The sequence below is a fragment of the Pseudopipra pipra genome, chromosome 4 (genome assembly GCF_036250125.1).
Source record: "Pseudopipra pipra isolate bDixPip1 chromosome 4, bDixPip1.hap1, whole genome shotgun sequence".
Lineage (NCBI taxonomy): Eukaryota > Metazoa > Chordata > Aves > Passeriformes > Pipridae > Pseudopipra > Pseudopipra pipra.
This window is the reverse complement of record NC_087552.1, coordinates 47,702,600-47,719,036: the sequence shown is the minus strand read 5'-3', so window position 1 is coordinate 47,719,036 and position 16,437 is coordinate 47,702,600. Positions and strand designations below refer to the sequence as shown.

At 34.2% G+C, this 16,437-nt stretch overlaps 1 protein-coding gene across 6 annotated transcripts in view; it reads left to right on the top strand.

Moving 5' to 3' along the window:
• The window catches only part of CEP135 (centrosomal protein 135), a 33,752-nt gene extending 19,109 nt beyond the window's left edge, over window positions 1–14,643 (top strand). For 5 of the 6 annotated variants that reach the window (XM_064652832.1, XM_064652831.1, XM_064652829.1 and 2 more), the window contains 11 exons: window positions 1,187–1,302; window positions 1,373–1,527; window positions 2,020–2,075; window positions 3,078–3,246; window positions 4,004–4,114; window positions 5,822–6,007; window positions 6,917–7,126; window positions 8,079–8,281; window positions 11,680–11,784; window positions 12,191–12,337; window positions 14,061–14,643. In XM_064652832.1, coding sequence (XP_064508902.1) covers window positions 1,187–1,302; window positions 1,373–1,527; window positions 2,020–2,075; window positions 3,078–3,246; window positions 4,004–4,114; window positions 5,822–6,007; window positions 6,917–7,126; window positions 8,079–8,281; window positions 11,680–11,784; window positions 12,191–12,337; window positions 14,061–14,082 — 1,480 coding nt within the window. In that variant the 3' untranslated portion in view covers window positions 14,083–14,643. Of the gene's footprint in view, window positions 1–1,186; window positions 1,303–1,372; window positions 1,528–2,019; window positions 2,076–3,077; window positions 3,247–4,003; window positions 4,115–5,821; window positions 6,008–6,916; window positions 7,127–8,078; window positions 8,282–10,558; window positions 11,392–11,679; window positions 11,785–12,190; window positions 12,338–14,060 lie in introns of those variants that run through there. The other variant, XM_064652834.1, reaches the window with a different exon arrangement.
• The last annotated feature ends 1,794 nt before the right edge of the window (window positions 14,644–16,437 follow it).

The following is a 16,437-nucleotide window of genomic DNA, read 5'->3' as shown; positions in this document are numbered from 1 at the left end:
TTTGATGTAAGAGATCACTACAGGATAGATAATGCTGTAGATGACATCTTTTGAATGTTTTACAAGGGAAAACAGGGTCTGTGTCTTATTCTCCCTTCCCCACCTGAACAGTACTATGCTGCAATGTACAATAGTGGGGGAATAACTGTGAAGAACCAAAGCTGAGAAGCAGGACTTGAAGTTCATTTAATGCTCCCGATTGCACAAAGAGGGCTCTTGGTAAAACAATTAGTATATTTGTTGGTAAAATTGTGACAACATTAATAAAAATGAAATATCTTGTAAGGTTCCTTATAATTTCAGTGGAATCATTGATATTATGAAAAGAAGGATAGAAGGGCTACAGTCATTTCAGCATTTGGTTCTACTTTGTGCAAGGTGGCAATTTGTTAGAACTGTGTTTTTCCTCCTCCCCCTGCTATTTTTTTTTTTCCTCTCTAAAGTTTCACTCTGAACTCAGTGAGAGCAATCTTTATCTGCAAACATGCTACATTCTGGATTGGTGGGGTTTTCTTAATAATGAAAAGCTTCTGTAGCTTTTGTGGGATTCCAGTTGGGAGGGATTTTTATTTCCCGACTTGTTTCATAAAGAATCCATTTAATTACTTTCAAGTTTCATTTTGCTTTTTTTTTCCCTAAGTCACTCTGATATTTCTTTCCAAGAAAAACAACTATGTAGGTAGATGATTTCATGTATCTTTCAGGCTTTGTATTTCTTAAAAGTAGGATCAAAACTATAGGTGTCAATTTGGTTGCTTTTTAAAATGTTGTGTCACTGATAATCACTGCTATGAGCTACATATCAAAATCTTTATAAAGCAACAGTCGAAAGACACAAGTAAAGAGGCACATGATCAAGAGTAACAGAAATCAGAGGAAGTGAGTGTTTCGGGTTATCGTGGTGGTCCCACTGAGGTTCCATTGCTCCATTTTGTAATGGTGTTGAGGTGGACTTGCAGCAGGGCTCTAGAGCAAACAAGTGGTGTTGGCTTCAGAAATCCTTAAGTCCTCCTCTCAAGGGAGAGGGCTGGTTATATGACACAACCCCATGCTGCAGGTTGGTATGATACAACCCTGTCAGGAGGTTATGCTGGAACTGTGCCAACACTTCAAGCAGCTTAAGATCCATAAATTGAAGACCCTGAATAGGTCACAAACTTCTTTCAACTGTGCACTGATTTTCCAGGCTCTTAAATGACCAGCTCCAGAGGTCTGTTGAAGATTTACAGCAGCGCTTGTCCCTCAGAAAGGATGATCTACAGTCAGCTCAGGAAGAAATTGTAATGCTGAAGGAGAAAATAGGTAATCAGAAGTTATTTTTTTGCTTATTTTCTGTTTTTAAAATAGAAAACACTTATTGTTTTATTTATAGATAGGTTAAACCAGAGGAGCACTTCACAGGATGAAGCAGTCAATGTGCTTAGAAGTACTATTACTGTTTTGGATAAAGAAAAGGACAGTCTTCAAGAAACCGTGGATGAAAAAACAGAAAGAATTGCATGCTTAGATGACAACTTAGCTAACAAGGTATGTGCAGTAAAAGTACTACTTTGCAGTCCCTTTGGGGATTTTTAAAGCAGTTAATTTTTAAGGAGACATTTTTCCTTCATGACAAAGCCTGTGCAGAGCACTAGGCATCACATAGACGCTATGTTTGGACCTAGCCAATGCAAAGAGTCATTTGCCAACTCAATAGCACTTTCATTATGAATGTTACTGTATTCCCTAAACACACCAAGAATACAAAGAAGTATTTTTTTGCATTTTGCACGTGGAGGTATTTTTTGAGATATAAGGTTCTAGCCTGAGGTGACAAAATCTGTAGCTTCCGTCTTTTTTGATGACAAGACAATCCTTTCTCAGTAAAGAAAAGAAACTTGGAAATTTGAATGTGCAAAGATGCAATTACTTATTGACAGAGTTATAATAAAGGTTTGAATGAAAAGTTCTTTAAATTGAAGTATCTACTATGTTGCAATATAATGATATCTAGTAGAACTTTTGTTTTTATTTTTATAGGAAAAAACAATTACTCATTTACGCCTCACTCTCTCTGAGCTGGAGTCCTCAACAGAGTAAGTAAAGACTGGGATGCCTTCTTCAGAGATTTTATTTTACCTAGTGGTTTTAAAGTGAAAGTATATGGCTATTTTAGTTATTTTGATGAAACTGAATTACTTCCATTTAAGTCAAATTAAGGAGTGTACTGTGTTGAGAAAGACGTACACAACTTTTGAAGAGATCTCCTCTGCAATTATATTGCAGGCTGCTAGGACACTATTAAGAGAGCCATTAACAGTTGTTGGTCTATATTTATTTCCCTAAATTGGTAACATTTATTAATTATCAATCAAAAAGTAGCTTTTTAGTATTCCACTAGATATTATTAGATTGACCCAGGTAAAATTCACAGCTAAATTCTTAATTATTGGCAATCTAGTCCTAGCATAAGCTACTAGTACAGTCTTAATTAAAATATATTTATGTGGTTTTTAGCTGGGCTTCATCTAATCATTCATTCTTGCCTCTTTTTAAGCATGACTTTGAAAACTATAGCTTTTTAAGAGAAAATATTTAAACACCAATATTTAAACTTTTGAAGACCAATGTAACTGAATATTTGCTGCATTGATACATGAAATATCTGTGACAAAAAACTAATGAAAAATTTTACTTAAATTCACACATATTTTTGTTTCTACTTTTTTGTTTAGTCTCTTCCTTACTCTTTTGATTGTTGTCTTTCAAGTGTAAGCTATCTTCTTCCTCCTATGGTTTATAAAATATGCAGTGGGTAACACACTGTAACCACTAGCAAACACAGATAAACATAAGTATCTTTAATTGCTGTTTGCATAATAAGTTTCATCTTACCAAATAAATCTTCAAAGTTGAAAATTATTTCCACTTTATTTCTGCGTATTGACTTTTACATACTTGACTTACGTTTATATTTCAACTCAGTTTATCAGCCTTCAGTAAGCAAGAATGCCTTTGCATATCCATGTCTGATCATTTTCAGCACTATGTGGTTTAGTACAAGAAGGAACAACTTAAATAATATTTTCACTTGGTAGCCAAATGAAGGACATGCTGAGCAACAGAGACCGTGAGATATCGAGCTTACAACGCCAGCTTGATACGTCCCAAGTAGAGCTTGCAGAAATGGGAAGAGTAAAGGAAATGGCTCTGAAAGAAAACAGACGACTGCAAGATGACCTAGCTACAATGGCCAGAGAAAACCAGGTACAGTACATAATACTAGTGTGTTAAACCACTTATTGCTTGCTTATATATAGTGTTGCATCAAAACTGCTATATCCCCAGTCTTGATTGGTATGTTTAGTTATTGGTATTTCTTAACACTGGGATATTGAAATTGTAAAAGCAATTACTTCAGATACATAAGTGTAGTTAATACAGTGGGGGAGAAATAGACAAGCTTTCAGTTTAGTTATCCTCCCCCAGATTAAAAAAGAAATCTAAATAAAGTTTTAAATAAAATAAATCTAGGACATAATTGTTTTTAATATAATGAAATTATGTTAACTGGTTATATCACTTGGTAGTTGGTATTTAATTGATAAAAATGGTGTTTTATTATCTGTGTAAATGTTCTTTTGTTATAAAATTGATTTTCTAGTGACCTAAAACTTGCCTTCACTCAGGGATAGTGAATTTTATGGCTATAAAAATTCCAGCTTCCAAACATCAGTATGTTGAATTTTCCAAAGATCAGTATGGTATGTCATCACGGAAGCTGCATATTTTATGAGCTGGTGTGATAGTCATTGTTTTCTCTGATTATTCTTGCCTGGAAACCCTTTGGTGTATCTAAGGTGATAGGGGATATTTCTGAACTATACAAATCCCAAAGGCTTTTGTAGGTAGAATAGAAAAAAAATCTAGGGCATAGGCAATTACTTTGATTTAATCTGATAGAGTATTATGTAGTGATTAATTTACCATACTGCACAATTTTGCCTTTATGTTACCTCTTTAGGCTATCAGTTCTGAGCTTGAAGATGCAATACGTGAAAAAGAAGAAATGAAAACCAGGGTTCATAATTATATAACTGAAGTTTCCAGATTTGAGACCTTGATGGCTTCGAAGGTAAAAATATAACCTGTAGGCAGTCATTACTGTTTTCAGTAAGAATTGTGTGGCTTGGGTCCCGTCATCCCTGCCTGTCCCATTTCCTTCTTTTATTTTTCCTTCTTTTCTCTGCAGTGTTTCAAGTGGGGATAGTAAAACATAAAACCTTGGTAGATCTGAAGCACTGATTATTCTAGCACATGACAATTTCATTGATCATGTTCCAGTTGGCCACAGTGCTGGAGACTAACAAACATATCATATTTGAATGTTGTTTTGTTTTTTGAGTTTTGACAAGGCAACTAGTAAAATATCTGGTACTGTTTCATGATTGTAGGCAATAATCAGCTTATATAATGGTTTTAAATGTTTTACCCTTTTTGAAAAGAAAAGTTTTTGTTTAGTTCTGCGTGAAAGTATAAAAATAGTGCTGCCAAAACTATGCTCTTGGTAAGTGTATTTTATCCTGATACTTGGATTCAAAAGTGTGATGTATATGAATTAAAACTTATAAACATTTAAAACAAATAGAAATGGTGTGAAGATGACACGAACTGGCAAATTTATTATGTGACTTTGAAATGGGAGGAATGAGTTTTGATCTAATTTCAACTTTATGAATGCATGTAAATTCAACCACTCTTTACAAGTAGAAACTTGAAGCTTAGGGAAAAAAATTAAGGTCAGTAGTATGTTAGCTTAGAACTATCAATTTAAAACACTTGAAGCTTGGTTTTTAAGAATCTTACAATATATCATATGTCCAAAGTACTTCAGCTACAGATTGGCCACATCTTTGGCAAATGAGAATCCAGTTATTCAGGGTGTGTACCAGGAAGCTGTAGAATATACAGACAACGACCAGTTACGAATAGTTTGATTTCAGAGTTTTGTCTAGTATTACATCTGGATAATGCCTAGGGAGACAAGGATTTACTTTTCTGCACAGGGTTCACTTGCTTAATCGTGAGTTTCTGTTTCCTAATGCTCTACCTGATCCTGTCTGTACCTTCCAAGTTCTGCAGAATATGAAGGAATTTCAAAAACAGTAGCCTTCCTCATGAGGTAAATCTGACTCATACTAGCAACATGCATATCCTGCTGCACATTATGTGAGCAGGGAAGAAGGGAATGTAGGTAAATAAGAAAAATTAATCACTGCTTTATAATATACACTTGCAGTTTGGCCAAATTAAAATTCACAAGCAACATTTGTTCTCACTGCACAAATGGTAAAGCTTGCAGTTTTGTACTTGTGTGATAGACTGCTCAAATAGATTATCAGTGTTTCAGGCACTGCTGTAATATAAATATGTGTAAGAGCACAGTAAGTAAAAGAGCTGAAAATGGAGTTCTGCTGGAATTTTTTGGAAAGGGCAGCACTCAGTATATCTCAGTAATGTGACCCTTGACAATGCAGAGAGATCTAAAATCCTCCTCTCCTGGGAGCCTTGATACTCATTAACAACTTCTAAATGTAAGTACTTCCATTTTAATAAAACTGGATGCCATCACTGTATTTATTTGCTATCTGGACTTGCAAAAGGGATTATGCCCTTTAGTAGTTGCCAGACAGCAGGATGAAGAAAATGAAGAAAGATCTACTTTTTCTGAAAACAAAACAAAACAAAAAACCAAACATACATTGCAGGGAGTAGGCATGAAATAAGATCAGTCAACTTGAAGGTATGTTGATCATTGCAGAGTGATTTACTGTTTTTTTAGGAACAAGAGAACCAAGAATTGTTAGTGAAATTCCAAATGCTCCATACGCAAGCTGAAGACTGGGAAATGAAGGCTCATCAAGCTGAAGGAGAAAGCAGCTCAATACGACTTGAACTCCTTTCAGTAGACACAGATCGGAGACATCTTCGGGAGAGAGTAGAACTTCTGGAAAAAGAGATTCAAGGGGTAATAACTTGTGCAATGAAATTCTCTCAAGGAAAGTGAGATACATTCAGGTGTTTTTCAATAAAGTCAGTGTGGTATTTTTAACATTTTAATAGAAAAGAATTTCTATATGTGAGTGTTTCAAATATGGACACTTGAGTTTTTGAAATAGTAACTGGTTTTGTTTAGACGTGCTTTCCTTCTCCCTGCTTTCCCAAAATTAGATTAATGGCATATGTTTTGATAGTTTTGGAACTCTTCTGTTGGGTTATTATTGCTATTATGATACTGTCTCTGTAAGAAACTTTTGTATATTGCTTCAAAATGTTTGCACATAGCTTTATGAGTACTTTCTAAGCTTAGATCTTTCGTTTCTTTGAAGCTTTGAATGAGGTATTTGAAGCATTGGTGGCTGGAGTCAAGGTAAAAATCTGGTAGACATAGTCTAAATCCAGAATCAGGATTCCATAATACTGAAACCTAGACCAATATCATAGAACATAATGAGGTTTATATTTTAGAAGCAATAACTTCATGGAGGTCAGTGAAGTTCTAGAGTATAATTGTTGTGTATTGGCTACATTTTGTCTCATGCCAAAAAGTGTTAGAGACTATATTGTAAGCTGAGTAAACAATAGGCTGTATTTTTGGGGCTTTAAGCTTTTTAATTCTCTGAAGCTGGAATACAGCCTCATTCCACTCTTTTATAGTACTTGTGTAATTCTTCAAGATGGTGATAAAAATTGCAGCGATGGTTTATTAGTTGTCCTTAGCTGTAATTTAGGGAAAGGGAAGGAGTGTAACATAAAGTTAGTTTTATAGGGAAAGTTAATTTTAAAGAGAAACTAAAGTATTAAGAAAGCCCAAGTTATTCAACAGAAAACTGTTAAATTTAACACTGAAGGTGTATCCGTATTTGTCTTTGTTTAGCATATTGTTGCACATCAAGTATATGAATCTCAGATCTCCTCCATTACGAAAAACATGTCCAAATTGGAAGAGGACCTTAAACGTGAAAATCAGGATAAGGCTGCTGTGTTAGCAGACCTGACTTCTGTGAGGGAACTCTGTGTGAAACTTGAGTCTGGCAAAGATCTTTTATCTCGACAGTTGACATCCAAAAGCATGGATTATGAAAGGGTAAGCAGAAAATTTAATTTGGTATAATAAAATAACTTCCTTTGCTTTTAATGGTTTTTGGAGAAAAGAATCACTTCTGAGAGCAAGCCAAGTTAATTTACATCACTAGTTTCCCATTTTTATATAAATTATAAATTTTACGGTATATAGATCTGTATCTGTGGGTTTTGTACAAAAAGATGGAGTTTTTTTCATTCATTATCACTGCAAAATGTTGCAGCTGTAGTTTTTGCGATACCAGAGACAAATTATATGGTGGGGTTTTTTTATTTTTTAATTTACTCAAATTTTCAACTTACCAAATGCGAATAGTGCACTTCTTATTTAGATATTAAAGACCTTTTCCTAATGGCTTTTTTCAGTTAAATTGAAATTTAGATACAGCTGAAATTCATTAAATATTTTGAAATAATTTAAACAGTTCTGAATATTCATATTTTTGGAACCTTTTTCTTTACAGTTGGTTTTGTCTTTATTTAGTGACTTGGTCAGGCTTTCTGGTACTGTAATATTCAAGACCTCAAGAACAGTAGAATTTGTTTATATTCATAAAACTGGTGAGGAAAACAAGTATTCCTACATTTTAAGCAAAAACCAAGAAGCTAATTGTGAGCTGAGCTAGTCAAATAGAATGAAGTATAGTAAATACTCTTTTTGAACTTGGGCAAAAGTCTACTGCTGTTAAAAGCCAATTAGTGTTCCTGGTACTTACCTAACATTTCTAGCACTATGTAAGGCAGCTCACAGTAAAACATTTGATAGGTGTACAGCTTGAATAGTTTTAAACTAAGTATAGTTTAGAATAATTGTAGCTTTAACTTGTTTTGTGAGCTCAGTTTCCTGTTCTTTTTTATCAGATGCTCATTTCAGTTTTTATAGCAACTCTTCACAAAATAGAATTGTCTGTGTTTGTAAACCAGTGTATTAATAATGTATAAAATTTGTGCCTTAGGTTCTAGGAGAATTAGAAGATATAAAATCAGAAGTAGAGTTGCTGAAAAAGCAGTTATCCAGTGAGAGACTTACAGTTCAGAATCTTGAAACGTTACTGGCTACTAGTAGAGACAAAGAATTTCAGAACCAATTAACATCCCAAGAGAAAGATACCGAAATTCAATTACTGAAAGACAAGCTAACACTTGCTGAGAGCAAACTGTAAGTTTTAACAACTGTATGTGTGTTATGTGGTTTACAAAAAAACTTTTCTGTGTGACAATACTTATTCACAAAATCTGGATATTCGGTATGGCTGAGCAGATTTTTGCAGCAATGTCTTTTGGCCTTTCATGTCATCATTTACTTAGTTTCTTTACATATCTTTCATACTGCTTTCATTAATCAGCACTTTGGTGGACATCTGTTTAGTGCAAGCAGTAAACTTAAACAGGAGTTCCAAAGGAAACATTCTCCAAATAAAATTTTAACGTATGTTTACAGCTCACAAAAAAATTACAAAGTATATTAAATCCGTGGTAAATGTGAATTGCTTATCTACTGAAGATGCCTGTTATCCTTACTTTGATTAAAGTAAGAATCACGTAATAAATAGTGAAGTCATAGTGCTTAAAAAAAAGCAAAAGTACTTCTGCTGCTGTTGATATTAACTGTTAAGGAAAAAGTCCTGTATCAAGTTATTGTTCCTTTGAACTTTAAACGGAACTGAACCTGACACCTACACTATATGTGGCGAGCAACTTCTTATGCTGTGCATCTGCCTGCAGAAGAAATAAGTTTTAAACACACTTGTAGAAGAAAGACTAATGTGTTTGGAGCAATGAAGTTAAGGGGGGGATATTTTGTATATGTGAAAATCATGTACAAGAGAAGCAGAGGGGTTAAAAATTTTTCTTCATGTTATGAAGCAGGGAATTTGAAGTGTCCATGACATGTGTCATCTTAGAATCGTTTAGGTTGGGAAAGACTCTTAAGATCACCAAGTCAAACTATTTAAGTAAAACTGCCAAGTATCATGACATGATAATTCTCCAAGGGATATACTAGCCAGTGACTGTAGTGATAGCTCTGCATTAAAGAGCAAAAAGGAGGAGTAGCAGCTGAATGGAGATGGTAGTGAAGAGTAAAGTCCAAGTAGAATTTCAGACAAAGGAAAACAGATACACCCACTTAGTAAACACTAAGGTAGGGAGAGAAAGAAAATGTATGGAAGGTAATAGGACAGATAATGCTCCTTATGAGATATAGAATATAGCAACCTTAAACAGGTAAAAGCTGTCTGTGATTTGGTGACACAGATGTGCAAGAAAAATGCTTTTGATTGATTTACATAGAGGCTACAGCTTAGGGCTGATGATGGTCCACCTCAAGTAGCAGCACTCTCTATGGATCTGTAGATGACAATGGTATTAATCACCCATGTGCAACTAATTGCTTCCTGTTTTAGTATTGCTGATTTTGGTTTACTTTGGGGGAAAAATGTTAGTTGCATACAATGAACATAAGCTAATGCAGTGTCCCGATTATGAAGTTAAATGTGAAAGTTAATAAAAACACAAACCAACAGACACCCCAAAAAACAGGAAAGAAGGAGGTTTTAACTTAAATTAAATTCAGCTACTTTGTGTGCAAACATTATAAAATTCTATTCAACTAACATAGTAATTTTTTCACTATTTTTCTTCTGCACACATTGTAGGGTTCATTTCTTGTTTGTTGTAAATGTCAGTACTTACATTGTTAATAGTATGCGATACTGCAGGAAGAAGGAAAACGTTGTCTTGGTGGAAGAGTGGCTATTCTGTTGAATTGTTTTCCTCTGTTTATCTCAAAGGTTCTGCATGTTGCTAGGCAAATGTTCACATGTAAGAACTAGTTGTATATACCTTGCTTTCTACTATTTGGTTTGTAGTAGTTGCACTCTAAAGAACAGGAAGTTTAAATGCTCACAGCTGTGACTGAAGTATGTGACAATTAGGTTGTGTCTAATACAAAAATTGTAAAATACAAAAATTCATTTGGCTTGGCCACAGCCTCTGACTTCAGGATTCTCAGAATTAAATTTAACTTGTGAAATTCTCCAGTGCTGTAATTGTGAGCTCTGTAGAGTGAGTAGTTGCATTACTTGGAGTGCTATTTGGGTGATAGTACAGTGAATGAGATCTTGAGGCTCTAGGGTGAATAAAGTATTAAATAAAGAGTATGAAATAGCTACACTACTTACTGAGAGCTATCTGTAGCTGGGAAAGAGACAGATTTCCTGTGAAAATTGTGTATAATCATGTAAACTTAAATGATGATTACTGTGCATAAGGGTTTCAAATTAAAGTATTTCTAAATTTTGAGTTATTTACTTCATGCTCTTAATTTTAATTGTCATTGACATGGAATAACCTGAGAACTCACAAAGTGTTCGCTTTCTTTTCTTATTTTACAATAATGATACTGGGCCCCGAATTCTTACCTCCATCCTGAAAGCATATGCCTGTCTCTGAAGGACTTAGAATAAGATATCATCGAGATCTCTTGTCTTCTGCATCTGTTCTCAACATGCTGGATCAAGATACCATTCTAGGAATTTTACTGATGAATAGGGAACATGGGAAAAAATATTCTGCGGTTCTTTTTGGAACAAATCTCTTGAGTAGTTTGCATCTTCCTGGAGTCAAAGACCAGCGGGTGCCAGACAGGAAGTTTGTGACTGACCCAGGAGTGGAAATTGTTTTTCAGAATTCCAGTCCAGTGCTTTAGCAATAAACTAGTACAACTTTACTTCTCCAGAAGTGACTTTTGAGCACTCCACCTCATACTGGCTTTGAAGACTGTATGGAATAACACAGCTGTCTCGGTTCTCATTTAGACAACTTATTTTACACTCAGTGATTTTTTTTTCTTCCTTTATGAAGAATTAATAGTATTTTGCAACCAAGCATTGGGTTGGTCAAGCTGATGATTTACTAAGAAGTATGCTTAATTATGTTAGTTAAGATTTTCAAGGTTGCTTTTCATTTTGATTCTTGCAGTTGAAACAGTTGGGCCCAAATACCAAGGTTATAGTTGACAAGCCATGAGACTCTGGGTTGTGCTGGTCTGGTATTTGCATTAATATATTTTTTATGTAGATTTGATTCAGTAGTTTTCATTGCTAGCCATAGTTCCAGGCTACTTGATATAATTTTACTGTTGTATTTTATGTGGATACTTACTGCTTTTTTCTTCTTTTTTTTTTTTTTTTTTTTTAAATGTACACATAAAGATCATCTCACATGCAAAAGAGGGTAGTGAATCAATAAATTAATGTTTTAATTGTTTTGTCTGGTTTTATAAAACATGTCTGTGTTTACCTTTGTCTGAAAAAGAACACAATGTAGTTAGGATGTAGTGAGAGCTTCTCACTTCATTCTCACCTTCTTCATGAAACATTGTGTTACATTCACTTGGTTCTTGCTTTCTTGCTTCTAATTTGTCTTTGATTTGGTCTGTGTGAAGCAACATGTTTAGTATCTGGTTTTGTTTTATCTTGCTCTAAATTATCTAAGCTCCTAGCTGATGGTGTTCAAAGAAAACTTTGTTGCTTCTCGTGATTTTTTTTTTTTTAGAAGCAGCAATAATAGAGAGGTTTCCATACTTCGAAGTAAAGCTGCACAGCTGCAGACTGACTGTGATGTTTTAAAAAGACAACTGACAACTGAGCGATTTGAACGGTAAGATGCTGCTTTTTCAGTGAGTTGACTCTTCTCATTTCTTCTTTCTCACTTTTAGAACTTGCTTTTTTTCAATAGTGAGAAACTTTTATGGAAGACTGTATTCCTCTTGCTGTGCAAAATATAATATGCTCATCTTGAAAACTGCTTAATTAAAAAAGAAAAATCTTATACAGTTTCTGAATTTTCTTGTAAATTTTATGTTAACCACTGCCTTTAAAAGTAAAACAATTCCTTCTCATGAAAACAAGAATAAAAATGAGTAACTTTACAAGAAACCAAAACTTATTGTAAAGTATTGTGAAAAATCACTGAGTAAAAATACAGAGAAAAGTTACGTTTTTCTTGCTTTTAACATCGTGCAGTCCCTAAGTGCTGTGTAACTAAAATTGCTGTTGGTTGGCAGAGAACGTGCGATTCAGGAAATGCGGCGACACGGTCTCTCTACATCGTCATTACGCGCTTCGCCTCCTCTCAGTTCAACATTCAGGTCTCCCTCACGTTCTCCTGAACGGAGCGTTGTAAGGACAACTGACCAGGCATCAGCTGAGAAGTAAGTGATTTGATTTTAGCAGATTGGTTCAGTTTAAGAGTGAAGTTTAAATTGTTTCTAGATAAAACCATTCTAATTCTTTGAAATTGTTACGTACTTCAAGCGTTTCTAAGTTCTGCTTTTGCTGTCTCTCCTCCTATAAAAAGTTGATTGAAAACAGTAGATGCAAAGTACTCTCCAAAGACCATATAATAAATGGATTCTCATTCCTGTTCTTGTTAATGGTCTTGCATGAGCTGACAGCTGCTTGTGTTGCCTGCTTATTGTTGCCATTACTTATATCCAAATATATTTTACCAGTTTATTATTGTTAACAGTTATCTCCAAACAATAAATGGTTCGTATTGAGAGAAAAGCTGTGGAATTCTCTCAAGTACAGCAATGAGGGACAAACACTCCACAAAAGAGAGTCCAACTAAAATGCATTTGAACATTATGCATTAGATGAAACTATTTCCAAAACAAGTGCATAAAAACAGTGAATGCATTGTTAGTGCTTGAATCTATGAATGTCTAAGATCGTGATTACTAGAGTCCATAAAAAGGAAATCAAAATCAGCCTCTCACCTGTTCATTTTCACGGACATTTTTGTTCTTTTAGAGATCGTTGTTTTAGATTTTGTCAGTTTTATGTTACAGGCCTGGTTACTGGCGTTATATCCTGCCTGTCCTATATTGCATAATAAATTGCAGTGAAGAGAGGAAGGACAGGGAGAGGTAAACAGTGATTGTTGTAGGAAATACCTGTGCTGTAACAGCTCATGAATCTGACAGATTTTGAAGTTTATTTTTGTTGGTAAATACATATGGCTTGTTCATAAGCTTACTTTTGTTAACAAAAACACAGGTTTCTTGAGAACTGAGGTCAACATGGCATAAACCCACATTGTCAGCATTTTTTCTCTTCTGTGAGTTTTTGGGCAAAGCAAAAAACGGAAACTAGCAAAAGTGATGTTGTCAGTGGGGATGAAACAGCAGTTACGACTCTTGGTTTACTGGTGAGCCATTAGGTGCACCCTGTAATGTTGCAAATCAACATTTTGACTGAGATGATGACAGATAATATATTTTTGAGAAAGAGTATCATCAGTAAAGAGTTGTCTGTAGTCTTCCTTGTGTTATAGTGAGTCCTGAGAGCAATAAAACGTCCAGTTGCTGTACTTGAAGAATACAATGTAGTGCACTATTTTTGTCCTAATATTTGCATTCTTAACTTTAACAATGACAGCTCTGTACCATATCTTATCAGAAAACATCCCATTTTCATTAAGTATATATATTTAAAGAAAGTGGTTTTTAACAACTGAATTCACATGCAGTTGTTATGTATGTTTTACCTTTTAAACCTATCAGTGGGTCATTACGGTAGAATGATCTCAGCAGTACTGTCACCATCTTTCATCCTGCTTATTTATTTCTTCTTGGGAGCTTACCACAGTAAAGTGTATTTTGTAATTACTGTTCTGTTGTGTTACAACTGTCTCTTTCTCTAATCTGATTTCATCTTCTCAAGAAATTTTCTCTTCCTCCTTGTCTCCCTTCTACTTTGAGAAATGAGTCAATGAACTGAATGCAGAGTTTTAGATAATATGCTAATAGTTGATATTTAGGAATAACAGAAGAGAATATGAGGAGGCTGAAGCTAATTGTTACAATTTATCCCAATATTAATTAGTAAAATAAAGTAGTTAACTTTATTTGACATTTTTTCTTTCTCCACCAGAAATGTGAGCTTCAAGGAATAACCAGTACTTAAGCAACTGAAGCATTACCTTGTTATAAAGACTTTTTTTTTTTAATTATGAAGACTATCTTGTATTCTACCTCTGTTTTCTTCAAATCACTGATTACCTTTGAAATCTCTGAGAAAGGGTGAAATAATCAACTTGGCAAAATTCTGCTTTCCCAACTGGCGGGGGTGTTTTTTGCTGGCTGTTTGACAGGTTTTGTATCAAGCCTAACTAAGTTTTGTTACAACTTTGGAAACATAATAATTATAAGAAGGAAATGAGTACTTGATTTGACAATCTCTTGTTTTTATTTTACTATTTTATTTGTTTGCTTATCTCATGTGATTGCAGAACTTCATTCATCTTAATATGAGCTAACAGAATAACATCCACAATTGTCTTACAAGTGCTGAGCCAGTGCATGTTTTATACCTGTGATGAATTCCTATATTTATGCTTCTAACAAGTGTTTTCTGTTTACAGATCATACTTCATGGTATTTAAAAGTATTGATTATCTATTTTGTGAATGTATTTTGTTTACCTTTTCTTAATAAAAAGTATATATCAGCCTTTATTACTTTTTGTCAACTAATTTGTCTCCTTTTGTTTCATCTTTGTGTGAAATTGCATTTTAAATATCCCCATATTAAGTAAAAAGTGAAGAGAAAAATTACATTTTAAAGACGTATTGAAATACTTTAAATATTATAAAATTCTAAAGTATTTTATATTCAAACTTTTGAATCATATCTGGAGATATTTTTCAAATGGTAGTTTTAAAAGTTCAGAGTGACACCTGGAATCCTTTGCACAGTTAAGCTCAAGCTGTTGGAGAGGTGACACAGGACTTTATGTTGTGACATACATATTAGGTAAATGAAGTGAGAACTAATCTTTAAAATATCTGGTGTATTTAGCAGGGGAGCATTTCAAACTTGGGCTTCGAAGTAAGATGCGATTAGTGATCACAATATTAGGATATATTCTTAATGTCCATCTATGCAAATAATTGTATATTGTATCCTTCTTCTGTTTGAGAACATGCAGTTTTCTAATAATTACACACCATCAGCTTGACATGTTGTGTATTCATAGGACTTATAGAGAGGACTAGAAATGGGAGGATGCATTGCTGCACATCCTTGTACTGGCCAACAGGTAGTGTTCTGCTTGCCTCATGTTCAATAAAAATGTGGTTACCAGCTAACATTACGAGCATCTCTGAAGTGTAAGCCACATATTAAATAACATGGAAAAAAATCCTTTTTTTGCTCTTAGATTTTGTCTATTTTGCACTAAGATTGTTACACTTAGAAATTATGAAGAATATTGTGTTAACTGGAAATATTGTGTCATATATATTAAATTTTATTACTTAAAGCCAACTTAGAACACCCGTTCAGAAATACCTGAAAATACTTGTATCGCTTTAGGTTTCTGAGCCATGGAAGGAACTATATATTCATAGTGAGGGCATCTCATACATTTTATTTTCTAGGTCTTGCATTTGCTAGTTACAGGAATGGGGAAGTTGTCATCTCTAAATGTTACTTATGTACTAATACTGTTTGTAATTAAGTCAGTGGTTTCCACCGATGCTAATTGGCGTTAATTATTCAGGCTGAAGCAGTTCAGTAAGAAGGAGAAAACTCATGTTCTGCTCTTGTTGTCTTCAGTGGTGACTTTTAAATATCTTATTTTGTATATAAACCCTCTTAAACTGGAATCTGAGTTTTTAAAAAAGCAAGTCTTCCATTGTATTGAAAACAGTATATTTCATCTTACCAAAAAATGTATATTTTGACATTACAATTAAAACCATAACACTTCAATTAATAGTAATTCCTACATGGATATAAATTCTGAAGAATTAGCAGCTCGTTGAGCACAGCTATTATAATAAAAATGGTATCATTTTGGTGACCAAAGCCTGTGCAGATTTCTAATATTAAAACGTTACTAATATTCAGAGTGTAGTATAGCTGTCATTTTACCTTCTTATTACTATTATTTTATATACATGTAAGCAACTAGAAGAAAACAAAAGTAAATTTTATACAACCTTGCTTTAACATCAAGTCTTTCATGTCATGAAGTAGAAAACAAGCACAAATTTGGAGAAGATTTAAATCTGTGAACTGCTGTATATGTTATGTATGAAACAAGTCTTATGTGAGTCAGGATGTTCATGTGACTCTGGACTCTGCTCCAAAAAGCTTCTGTGCAGTCCTCACCTTCTGGAAGATCAAAAGCACAAGGCAGCCTAATGAACTGTTGTAGTCCTCAGATGGGGTGAGTTGAGAGTGTGGCAGACATGAAATTAAGGGAAAACTCTGTATACTCAGGTTACCTGTCTTTTGTTATCTGC